The 13,794-nt window shown below is 33.1% G+C and overlaps 1 protein-coding gene across 1 annotated transcript; it reads right to left on the bottom strand.

Moving 5' to 3' along the window:
• Positions 1-7,459: 7,459 nt before the first annotated feature.
• Positions 7,460-8,221, bottom strand: LOC130732439 (putative lipid-transfer protein DIR1). The gene is made up of 2 exons (XM_057584486.1): positions 7,832-8,221; positions 7,460-7,660 (listed from the first exon to the last, which is right to left on the bottom strand). Exons 1-2 carry the CDS (start codon positions 8,175-8,177, stop codon positions 7,644-7,646), a joined length of 363 nt encoding a protein of 120 aa, XP_057440469.1. The 5' UTR covers positions 8,178-8,221; the 3' UTR covers positions 7,460-7,643.
• Between the last annotated feature and the right edge of the window lie 5,573 nt (positions 8,222-13,794).

The following is a 13,794-nucleotide window of genomic DNA, read 5'->3' as shown; positions in this document are numbered from 1 at the left end:
AATCTCCTTGACGTGTTAACTTGGGTCTAAAACAGCTAATCATAAAACTTGTTGTCAATGATATAAATGCTAGACATGCAACACTTGTGAGCATATATAATTATAAGTTAGTGAACATATGATATACCTTTATTTTCATGAAATAATGTGTGGTGTTACGCTCTAAATATGAAAAAAATTATATTATTGCTATCTCGAGTTGAAGTTGGAATACAATGAATTTATTTCTTTTGCTGAAAAGATATATGTAGTAATGATTGGTTCCACATGGATGTCAGAAGGAGGATGGTATGTGAAAATAAAATTTTCTATCATAATGAATAAAACAAAATTAGAGATGTAGATATTTATTTCAGAAAATATGTATTATATCATACACACACATTAATAAATAACCATTGGAGGGAAAATATATTTGATGCGGAAGATATTATACGAAGTCTAAAACATAAATAATTGAAGAGAAGTAAGAAAATTATTTCAAGTTAAATATCATATCATACACAAATACATTAGAAAATCAACATTTCAAGATAAATAAATATTGAATAAACAAAACTTGATGTGTATATTTTTTATAAAAATATATGTACTAAAGCTTAGCCATAATTAACAAGATTATTCGCATGGTGATTGATGACTTTCTGTTATCCATTTCTTATGCTTTTTATTTTTATCTATTATTGTGATCATTCTCGTTCTCGGTTGTCCTCTACTTTAAAATTTCACAGCTATGTTTGATACAAATATTTATCTACTTAAGTTATGATTTAAAGTAACAATTAAAGAATTATGAGGGTTAATCGCATCCAACATCTAAATTTTCAAATAAGTGGCATTTTAAAATTATTTTTAGTATGGGGGGGGGTGGGGGAGATTTTTAATACAATTATTTTGTTAAATTAAATTATTTGACTTCGATTTTACCTCATATGCATAATTACATACTAAATAGAAGCAATGAAGCAACATTCAATTATCTACAAGAAGTTCTTCATATCCATCTCCAATTACATCTCTTAATTTCATATTTTTATTCAAGAGTAGATTGCTTAGGAATCTTCTAAACTTTTTAATTTTCTCTAATTTATCATTGATTACTTTATTGATTAATTTTAGATTATGACATCATTGTAAAATCAAATTTCATGAAAGATACAACTAAAATCAAAGATATTCTCATTATGCAGATATTGCTTTGATTGTTATCTTACTATTGTGTTATAAAATTGTTATGATTGATGATCAACAATTGACCTACAACTAATCTAAGGGTTGAGATTAATTCTAGATCCATGTGCAAACATTTATGTGAGTAAGTAGGTAAAGGTAAAACGGTAGAGGAAAATGACAAACTGGAACCTCAATTAAAATGAAAAAGATGAAATATCAAATCAAATCTCTTGAATGAATGAGAGGCCGAGAGACAGAGGACATGACTAAGTGGGAAATACATGAATAATAATTTAACATGAATGTCTCATAAACAATAAACAATTACATAGATTTATAAATTATACATAAAATAGACGAGTAAACGTTGGAAGAGGTAATATATAAGAGAAGTTGGTTTATTACCTATAATAAGATTAAGATGAATAATCTTGATCTTTCCACTCCATTCATTTTCTAGAACAACACATTTTGAAAGAAAAGATAGAGATACTATATTTTAACAAATAGCAAACAATGATTTATGCAAGGGAGGAAAATGTCTTTTAAAAATTAGAGGGGTCTGGATGGTCCAATACGAAGATTGGAAGAGGGCTGAGTGAAATTTTCCCACCTAATAATGGTAGCATTTTTAATTAACAAACTAATGATAATAGAAGAACAAGTACAAAAGAATACATACCTATATTAGGATCAGATTGCTTGGCTGGAAGAGGATTAGATTGCTCGTTTGAGTCTTTGTTGCACATAAACTGATTAATTGTTGTGTTTTGTCAGCATTTTCCTCTTGACATTAGGCAATCGTGGAATATGTCTTTGTCCAGCTTATGTATAGCCTCATGCAGTTTCCATAAAACATAATCCATGGCCTTTTTGTTTTGAACTGATTGGTTAAAGGTATCTTCGAAGAGTGGAAGGGTGATGCTGTTTTTGCATCCTAAATTATTGAAGTGCGCCACATTTGTTGTTGACACTAAGCGTCCATGGTGCTGAACACCATCTCGGGCACAAATAAAAGGTATATATGAGATTTTATTTGGGGGTGAATAGTCAGGAAGGGGACTGCAATCAAATAACAATGTATATTGTGCATCCTTTTGGGTGTAGCTAAAAAGGTAGAGTCCAATGTGACATTGGTAAAAGTCTTGGGGAAAATGCTATTGTGCAATTTTAATATATATATGACAACAATTGTAAGAATTCAGGAATCCTGATAGTCACCATACCAAATTCACAGTTAAGCTTCGGAGATGGGTGGCCACAGTAATCGGGTTGACTAATGTGCCAGTATGGAAAAGTTACATTGTAGTTAAAATAATTGTGGCAAGAAAAAGGTTCACATTCTGTGTCTGTTTAAATATAATTGGCCATATTTGTGGGAAAGAGAAAGGAATCAACGAAAAGTAAAGCGTCATGCGGCAAAAATAGCAGGGATGCAGAGAAGGAAGGAAGGAGGCCATGATCAATGGAGGTTTGGTGTAAAGAGAAAATGAACCCTTTTAGGAGAATTTTCTTTGGCTCCTATTTTTCTTAGAAACTGGCTTATTATTTTTGCTGCTTGTCCTGCCTCGAGAATGGTTGTCTCATTGATATAAAAGGTGGTACCCCAGCTTCTCGCCCACACATTGTTTTGCACCTCTGAGCTATTGTTTGTTGGCTATTTTTATGCTTTTACTTGGTTTGTTGTTGCTATTTCTGGCTTTGTTCAGTTATAGAAACAAAACGTGAAACAAGATCGATCATAGAAAATAAACAAACACACTAAAAATGGGGAGAGTTAATCGCTAATCCAACTGAAATAAGACAATAGCGTGATTATTGATAATTGATGAAAATTTCTAGAAGCTAGAGTGAGTGATTAAATATAATAGTAGTCATATCTATCATTTGTTTTTGAAAGGCAAAATATGGATATATAAAATAGCACGATGGTGCTATAACCAAAGTACAAATAACAAAATTAAAACAATGTAACACCACAAGAGCAAAAATAAAATTTAATAGAAGTAGCCCCACACAACAAGCACAAAATTAGAACCAATTTATCAGCATCCACCAACATTTCAAACTATCACACCCTGTTCATGGAAAACATAGCCCAAACATCATCCACCAACTCACGACAAATGAAATTGGACCACCAAATTTAGGAAAGTACTTCATACCGACACGATGTGCAAACATGGGGAAGACTAGAAATGTAACCTCCTTACTAGAAACCTTAATTTCAACAAGGTTTTAATTAGCGGATGCGTTCATTGCAGATGCGGGTTGCGGTGTGAACTTTTTTTTCACCATATGTTAAAAAATTAATAATTATTATTATTGTCACACCTTATACATATAGTATTGTATATATGTTTATTTATTTTTTAATGCCTTGTATCATTCTAATTGATAATATATTTAAATTAGATTAAACAAATACGTAAGAAAAATCAATACATAGAATTTGGTTTTATAATTCAAGAACAACATTAGCAAGTAAGAAATTTAGGAACAAGTCTAAGAAAAATTTAATCAAATAAAACTATCATCGAAGAATAAAAGTTGTTGCAACTTTGATAGTCTTTAATCATCACAAACTCTAGCAAGCCACCATTTTGATTCATTACAAAGGAAAACATGATAAAAATATGCAATTAATTTCCCGAAGTTTTAGGAGTATTAATATTTTTATCCATGATATGAACTAATTGCAAATATAAATTTTAAATATAGCTAACATGAAACATAACCAAAACTTCCACTTTCGCTTTTACCATCACTCTATGTAGCTCCTTGTCCAAAGACATAACCAAAACATCCACCACTTTGTTGTTGATAATAAGGATCATAATTAATTGATGAGCGATTCAAGGAAGGATCTCCATCACTTGAGTACTCAAATGTGAGTATTATAAAAATGATATTGATAAATTGGTAGATAATATGCTCTGCTAGTTTCAGAAGATTCATCAATGCTAAAGTCACTAAAGTTTTGTGCAACTTGAGAAGAAGACGATTCTTCCAGTGGAACATTTTGTGTTGATCTTCCTCTTCTAGATTGTGAGTTCTGACCTGCAATATGAGAAGAAGACTTTCAATTCCACCTCTTATTTATTTCTTCCTCTCCTAATTTTAACCTAAATATTCTCTTATCAAAAAATAATCTATCCAAAAGAACCCTACAATATACTTCATCTAAAACTAGTCATATCAGTCACTAGATTTTGGTCACTTTTATTATATGGCATTTCTTGGTATGAACGATTCATCCTCTGCTCATCCTCTTTATTGCCTAGTTGGTAGGGTCTTGGCTTCTATCCGTTGAAACCCAAATATGACAACTTGATTGTGATAGTGTTGTACTTTGAGCTTTGTTAGATCACATGTTTTTCTTCTCTTGAAAATTCTTCTCCAAGTTTTTTTGAGATCATTTTGTATTCCACAGCTGGCATTTGGTCTTCGGACGATCTTCTTCTGATTAGACAATTTTGATCCGTCGTTTTTATAGATTGTTTGGATTTGGATAGCATAATTTAGGCGTAGACGATGGATATAAGTGTTCATGAAATATGAAAATTTTAGTATACCACTAATGCCTTTGAAATTATTATCGTATAAAACATGATAGACGATAAGATTTTAGCGTTTGAACTTAACATAATTTGCATCTGAGTTATATTTCATTACATGTTCGTTATAAATAATATAGTATTAATATAATATTATATAATTTAATAATAATTTTAAAAGGAAAACATACTGTAATAATTTTAATATTTTGCTTTCTAAAAAATGATTTTAATATTTAAAAAATTTAACAAATTATTTCAAAAATATATTAATTTAATATGCATTAAAAAGGTGACATATAAGTTTTTTTAAAAAGCTTATGTCAAAGAGTTATGAAGTAATTATACGAACTTCACTCTCACTTTTTCTTTCATTCTCCATTCTTTTTCCCTCAATCAAAACAACTTAAAAATCAACTTATTTTTCGCTTATATTCTTTTCACCCATATTCTTTTCTCTCATATTCTTTCTTCGCATTTTCACCTCTACATCCAAACAGAGCATAAGAGGCCGAGGTAGGAAAAGAAGAGAGAGAAATGAGTGATATGATATGTAATTTGATAGACATTACCATAGAAAGAAAGATATATGAGTCGAATTGAGATAAAAAAGAAAGTTGGATTGAATAGATTACCACTCATATCCTGAAACATGTAAAGTTCGTCAACATGCATGTCCATTCAATTTCTTATCCTAGCTTAACAGATTTTGTCAAGTTACTGTTGTTATTTGTACTACTAGGATGCACAGGTACAGGTAAGGTACTGATGCTCAGTAAAAGCTACAACATTTTCAAAACATGGTAGGTGCAGTTACATTAGTATAAATATCAAATGTTGTCTTACACAATACTGTTAATTGCATATCATATCTCCTAACTCGCATCTCTTGCCGATAATTAAACCATACGTAATCGATACATGAAAATCATCAAAACCTAATGATATTTTTAGAATCGATACTGAAATTAACCTGTATGTTTGTCACGGTATGGAATGGGGATGGTCCAGAAGCATGTCAAATAAGCACACAAACCAATTTATTGGGGAGGCGATCAAGGCCTAGCTCGCACATGGTAGGTGGGTCTGTGACACCCGGGGCCGACGAGGGGGTGAGTGATCGCCGGTGCAATGAGGCACAGACAAGGAGCGACTCCTTGCAGGCTTCTAGGCGGAGGGACACATGAATGAATCGATCTCACACCCGAACAACATGTATTCCGAGACTGTATAGGTATGAGACTATATAGTTGAGGAGGGCATAAAAGACTTGTTTGGTACTACTCATAACAACATGATGCATCTTCTTTTCGGGAGCCCAACTCATAAAAACTTCATGGTTAAGTGTGTTTGTGTTGGAGCAATATTGGGATGGGTGACCTCCTAGGAAGCTTTCTCGGAAAGCGCGTAAGTGAGAACAAAGCGCGCTGAAAGACTCGTGTTAATTATTAGCGTGAGGCCAGTCATCAGATCAAAATGTTACAAATGATATCAGAGTCGACCTCTCCTAGTACGTGTGGTTCGGGGACAAACCAAGCGGAAGCTGGTGGGCCTGTGACACCCGAGGCCGACGAGGGCGGAGAGTGATCATCGGTGCAGTGAGACACGGACAAGGAGCGACTCCTGGTAGGCTTCTAGGCGGAGGGACACATGAATGAACCGATCTCACACCCGAACAAGAGGTATTCAGAGACTATATAGGTATGAGACTATACAGTTGAGGAGGGCATAAAAGACTTGATTAATAACAACAAGATACATCTTCCTTTCGGGAGCCCAACTCATAAAAACTTCATGGTTCAGTGTGCTTGCCTTGGAGCAATATTGGGATGGGTGATTACAATTACTGGTGGTTAAAACCATAGGGACTACTATACCTCAAAAGTAACTGGTGATTACAATTCTAGAGTTAATGGTCAAATTAGTCCATGAGTTTGTAAGTGAGTTTAATGGTCAAATTAGTTCATGGTTAACCACGGTTTGCTATTTTAGTTTTGTTTAGGTCCCACTATACCTCATATATTTATATTATTTTAAGGTCATAACACTATTCAAGTTCATGAATGAAAGATAAAATATAATTTTTTAATCCAAAAGTAAGAAGAAAGAGAATAAGCAACCGTTGTTTAAATTTAGGGTTAAAGGTCATATTAGTCCATGTGTTTGTAAAAGTGTTTGATTTTGGTCCTTTAGCCAAAAAATGACGTTTAGTGACGGTTTTTTTACAATTACTGGCGGTTTATAATACAATTACTGGCGGTTTTTTGACTGAGGGACCAAAATCAAACGCTTTTACAAATACAGGGACTAATATGACATTTAACCCTTAAATTTAAGCAACCAGACTGTCATGTCATGTTGCTCCAATAGTGCTTTAAAATAAACAACGTTGCTCAAGTACTTCAACTGAATTAAGCAACCCCATTAAAAATGCTCTTAGCTAGAGATGACAATTACTCTTGTTATTTGTTATATCTACATTTGAGTTTAGATATACTTGAATTTTGATAGAACTTTACCGATTGAAGGATGTACCTTAAGTTCCATTTTAATGTAACATTTGGACATATTTATGCATATTCCTGTTTCGTCCATGCCTTTGGAACATTAGGGTAATTATTATTACATTTATATTTTATATGATGTATAAAACATAAATTATGTGTTCATGTGATTTAATCATAGCAGATTTTGTATATTTGGCCAATTGGTTTTACTGAGCTATAAAGTAAAACACTGAAACTGCTGTTTTATTCAGGGTGGATAACACTGAGCTAGCTCTTATCCACTAGAAACTATTAGTTACAAGACAGAACAACAACAACAATACAGGTCACAGTAGGTAGTAGTAGCAAACAGCAACGATGCATTTACGCTCTGTTATCTTTGTTTTCAACAGCAACCATAACTCTTTTAAGGCAGGGTGTAAGCTGCAAAAATCACAATGTTATGTGAGGAATGTATTAAAATAATGTTCTATTGAGAAAACTGGTATATAAAAGAAGAATGATAGCTTTGAATTCCTTATTTAATTATATCTCTAGTAGTCAATGTGTGACTTTTCAATAAAATAAAAAGCTGAGTTATGTTTATTTACTTACATCCACACTTGTAACCAATAGGGCGATTAGCAAAGCTGCAACGCTTGGGGATGGTGATGGCGATTTTTGGGTCGATTCCAGACATTTTGGCTGTGTTAGAGAGTAGAACTGCACAGAGACAACCAGGGTTCTGGGAAAATTTCTTGACCTGAGCACAGCAACTCTGAGAAACACTTGCATTTTCATCCTGTGCTGCTGTGGCACAAGGTGCAAGCTTCATAGCTTCATTGTCTGGAGTTGTATACCTTCCACATTCACCAGCACCCTCCACTCTATGAAACCCTGCAATGCTAACAACAAGGACCACAAATCCAACAAGACAAATGAACTTAATTGGAGACTCCATTGAGTGAAACTTCTTATCTGTCAATCTCACAATGCAACAATACCATGCCTCTGATATGATTTTATAGCCTAACATGCTCCCAAAAAGTGCTTGGTCTAGTCACCCACCGCGGATTAATGGAGCTTCCACTAGGACAAAGGGTACTGAATTTCTCTTCTTATTGCACCACATTGCAACAAAAAGCTTGTGTAAACACAATTTGGTTCCATTCCAATCAAGGTGGGTGTGTGTGTGTCTTTGCCAATACAATTTGTTTATGTTTTGTAATTCCAGATGTTGCCATTTCTCACATTATACTAATCGTGAGATCAATGTTATGCTGCCACCACATTCTTAATCAACTGAGCCATTACTCTTTTTCAAAGTTTGTGATGATTACGTTTTAGCCAACTACCACCGGCCTTCAACACAGTAGCTTACACTTAACTTAACACTGATTCTTGATGCCCCAAGCTGAGAGGGTATTATTCAGTTACATAACAATTAACAAATCAAATTACACAGGTCAAAAAATACACATTAGTATAAGGTGACTCATGACTGATATATTAATGATTAGAAGAATTGTAAAATACTACATCCAAACTACCATGTTGATTATGTATACTCGAAACTGAATGAAGCTAGCTAAACACAAATATTATGTTTAATTGAATCATTGTTAACTGCAATTGTAATTGCGGTTGCAATATTGTTAGAGAAATTAAATGTACTCTTTTAAACGAGACTCCTGGACTTACTTTGCGGGTCCTCTTCAGTAATAGGGTCTCGCCCAGTATGGATACGCGAAGCGCAAGGTCACTCTCGGGATGTTCTTTGCAGGGGTGGTTCCGTGACTTACACGTTGTTTGGTAGATAAGAGAGAAATAGAAAAGAGAGTAGAGAAGAGAAGAGAGACGTTACTTCTCTCATTTTATTGGGTGCCCCATTTTATTGGGTTGAATAAAGGAGAATAGAGAAAGTTACTTAATGTTAATATATAGTAAAAGACATATTTACTCATTATATACAAATATTAAAGAATAACAAAAAAATATAAAATGAGTTTTTTTTTGGACTGAATATAAAATGAGTTGGTAAGGGCTATCAGTGCAATTCGAAAAAAAAAAAAACAGGTATGGGGCCCATTGAGTTATCAATCTTTCTTCCCTCTAACAGTGTGTTTGGTTTAGTGGAAAGGAAATTGAAAGATTGTTGATGGAAAGAAAACTACCCCAAAACTTTTCTTTCCATTGATTGGTTGCACTTTTAAAGGGGAGGGAAAGAACACTTTTTGTGGGCCCTACTTGAAAAAAAATCCCCCCTAAACTGGACGGAAAACAGAGAGAGGGTGTGTTTGGTTAGAGAAGAAAGGGAGAGGAAAGAAAAGTGGAAGGAAAGAAAGGGAAAAGAAAGTGAGAGGATTATTTAAGTTGTTTGGTTTGAGAGAAAAGAAAGGAAAGAAAGTGAAAAGTTTTCTTTTCTCATGATTGGTTTGGTTGATAGAGAGAGGAAATAAAGAAAATATAATTGTAAAATGACTTAAATACCCTTAATAAAATAAAATAAATCTATTTTAAAGAAATTTTATTAAATAAATGATATTCAATCATATTTTTATCTTTCAATAGAAAGTAAAAACAACAAAATACTAAATAGGAAAAATATTATTGACCATTGAAATCCTTATTATTTTATGAAAATTCAAACTATGCACATAATTTGAGAGCTATATAAGAAAAAAAAAAAACTATCGTAAATGCTTCTAACATTTATCTACGATATATAAATACACTGAAGAAAAAATATAGATCCACGCGATACATTAGATGCGATATATTATTAATGTCATACATTGATATGTAAAAGATAGGAGATTGGATAGTCAATATCAAATCAAATCTCAGACATAATTAAGAAGAAAATAATCTCATAGTACCAAAAAGAAACAATAGCATCTAAGTTAATATTAATATTAGTAGTTTATACACGTCAACAAGTCACTTTAATATGATATATGCAACCTTGACAAAAAAAAATTGTACACAAAACTTGTTTAATATTGAAATAGGGGCAAATTGATCTTTTCAATTAAATTCACAACACTCTCAGTGTGTTTGGTTTAGTGGAAAGGAAATGGAAAGATTGTTGATGGAAAGAAAACTACCCCAAAACTTTTCTTTCCATTGATTGGTTGCACTTTTAAAGGGGAGGGAAAGAACACTTTTTGTGGGCCCTACTTGAAAAAAAATCCCCCCCTAAACTGGACGGAAAACAGAGAGAGTGTTGTGAATTTAATTGAAAAGATCAATTTGCCCCTATTTCAATATTAAACAAGTTTTGTGTACAATTTTTTTTTTGTCAAGGTTGCATATATCATATTAAAGTGACTTGTTGACGTGTATAAACTACTAATATTAATATTAACTTAGATGCTATTGTTTCTTTTTGGTACTATAAGATTATTTTCTTCTTAATTATGTCTGAGATTTGATTTGATATTGACTATCCAATCTCCTATCTTTTACATATCAATGTATGACATTAATAATATATCGCATCTAATGTATCGCGTGGATCTATATTTTTTCTTCAGTGTATTTATATATCGTAGATAAATGTTAGAAGCATTTACGATAGTTTTTTTTTTCTTATATAGCTCTCAAATTATGTGCATAGTTTGAATTTTCATAAAATAATAAGGATTTCAATGGTCAATAATATTTTTCCTATTTAGTATTTTGTTGTTTTTACTTTCTATTGAAAGATAAAAATATGATTGAATATCATTTATTTAATAAAATTTCTTTAAAATAGATTTATTTTATTTTATTAAGGGTATTTAAGTCATTTTACAATTATATTTTCTTTATTTCCTCTCTCTATCAACCAAACCAATCATGAGAAAAGAAAACTTTTCACTTTCTTTCCTTTCTTTTCTCTCAAACCAAACAACTTAAATAATCCTCTCACTTTCTTTTCCCTTTCTTTCCTTTCTCTTTCTTTCCTTCCACTTTTCTTTCCTCTCCCTTTCTTCTCTAACAAAACACACCCTAACCTTGCAACCAAAAGAAGGTGGTCCATCTCAAGTTCCTCTACCTTAATTAATTCTCTCTTCTATTTTTCTTACTTAACAAACGGACAATCAATCAAAAGAGAAGTGGGTCAGGTTTAGGAAGGGGCTTGTAAGGACTCATGGGCCAATTATACATGGCCCAAGAGTTTGCATAGGATTAAGATTTAGGGTTTGAGTCTTCTCACTATAAAAGGGAAGAGCATATCTTGTAAAAGGTGTTCACATATTTATACATTTAAACGGCTAAGCTATTAGGAACCTTACATCCGCCAGGGTTTTAACTTAGTTTCCACTCTTGCTCACTCGGTCAATGTAATTTATTTTAATTTTTTAAAAACCAAACACTTTTTTCTAATAAATGAGAGAAATATGTTGACTAATTCGTGAAGACAAAGTAAGAACAATTGTGACATGCATATTCGGAAAATCATTTGAAAATTATGGTGAAGCCCAAATTATATTGGACAAAAGAAATAACTAACTTGTTACCCATAAAAACAATATTAGTACCACATTATTATTAGGTCAATTTTGTATCGGTTTCACTGATGTTTTGTTTGTATAAGTGACTCTGTGTAGAGAGAGTTAGAGTGTAGAGAGTTAGAGAGGAGAGAGTAGTCAAATCTTATTTGGTAGGAGGGAATGAGATAGGGAAGAGTGAAAAAAGAGAAAAGACCCACCACTTTTTTGTGATCACCACAAATTAAAGAGAAATTTGGAGGATTTTTTACGCACTTTCGCACCTTATCCATCTATCATTATTAAATTTATTAATAAATATTTAAATATTTAAGATAAAAACGTCATTTAACACAAAATAAATCTTCTCTCCTCACTTTCTTTTCAATCAAACAAGTAGAGAGTATCCAAATCATCATTTCTCTTCTCTCTATTATACCTACAAAATCCTACTTTATTTCTCTGCATACATCATTTCATCTCCTTTCTTCTCTCTACTTCTCATGAACCAAACAAGGTATAATTTTATTTAGCAAAACCGACATAAATTTTGGGGTTAAGTATCATATTAGTCCCCGTCTTTGTGTCACCGTCTGAATTGGGTCCCTCGCCTGAAAAATTATTGTATATGATCCTCATGTTTGAAAATTATTTGGAGCGGATTCTTGCCGGAGCTCGGAGCTCCGGCGAGTGCTGATTTGTATCGATGACTAGGACAAGTGAGCTGATGTGGATTTTTAAAAAATAAAAATAAAAAAATAAATAACAAATCGGATTAATTAACTTTTTTTTATAAGCAATCAGATTAATCAACTAGTATTAACCAAAATAAAAGCTGTTAACAAATCTAATCCTAATCTAATTAACAAAATCAATTCTCCTAAATTGTAACCTAAATCCTAAATCACCTAAATCTTTCATCATCCATTAGACCATTACTCTTACCCTGCAACTACAATGTTTTACAGTTTTAGTTTGGTGGCTTTTTGCTTTGTGATTCACCACCCCACCAATTAAAAACTCGGGTACTTCCTTTTATGGGTAAAACTTACATGCAGTACCATAGGTGCAGCACATGATGTTGCCCAATCAGAACTTGACATATGGCTTTAATTTCCATTGAAGGTGTGAAAAACGACTAGAAGGGGGGGGTTGAATAGCGTTTTCAATATAAAAACTTTCCCCTTAAGATTTAAAGTAAATCTTTTCGGTTTCTCTAAGATAGATGGTGCAGCGGATAAAGATAGAGAGAAGAGAAAAGCACACAAGTATTTTATCCTGGTTCACTTGATAAATCCCTCAAGCTAATCCAGTCCACCCGTTAAGGTGATTTCTTCCTTCTTAGAATGAAGGCAATCCACTAATCAGATAATTGTTACAACTGCACTTGAAACCTACAAGTGACTAACAATACACTGACTTAGCTCACACTAAGATTCACTCTCTTAGTCTTCTCTAGGATCCGATCAACCTTGATCTCCTAAAGGAATCACCACTAAGATTCACTCTCTTAGTCTTCTTAAGGATACTGACCTACCCGGTCCCTTAAGGAAAATCAAACAACTGTTTGAGGTTGGTGTTTACAAAGGTTTGCTTCTAAATAAGCTGAGTGTAAACTAAATAAGAATAGATGAAGAAAGTAGATGCTTGAATCTTTTCTTGTATTGCAGCTCTTTTTTTTTTTCTCGCTCTTAGTCTTTCTTCTTTTCTTCAGCCTTTTATAGTCCAAGGTGCAAAGGATATTTCTGTTGAGAGAATATGACCGTTGGAGGGCATTTCTGGAACTTCCAGAACCTGCTGTGGCTGAACCTTGGTAGGTAGGCATTTCAGAATAGTACACTGCTCTTGTACTTCTCGATAGAGACATTTGCCTTTAACCATTGACTTCTGATCAGAGTTATGCTTCGTGTTGGAACTTGTGAAGCTTGGTGATCAGAGTCAGAGGGATGCTTGGATCCTCTGACCTACGTTACTTCTGCTTCTGGACCTTCAGAGCTTCTGAACCTTCAGAGCCTCTGGTCCCTCAGAGCTTCTGGTCTTCAGATCTTCTGATCCTCAGATCTTCTGATCCTCTGATCTTCTGATCGTCTGATCCTCTGATCT

Source organism: Lotus japonicus, chromosome 1, assembly GCF_012489685.1.
Source record: "Lotus japonicus ecotype B-129 chromosome 1, LjGifu_v1.2".
NCBI lineage: Eukaryota > Viridiplantae > Streptophyta > Magnoliopsida > Fabales > Fabaceae > Lotus > Lotus japonicus.
This window is presented reverse-complemented; position numbering and strand designations above follow the sequence as displayed.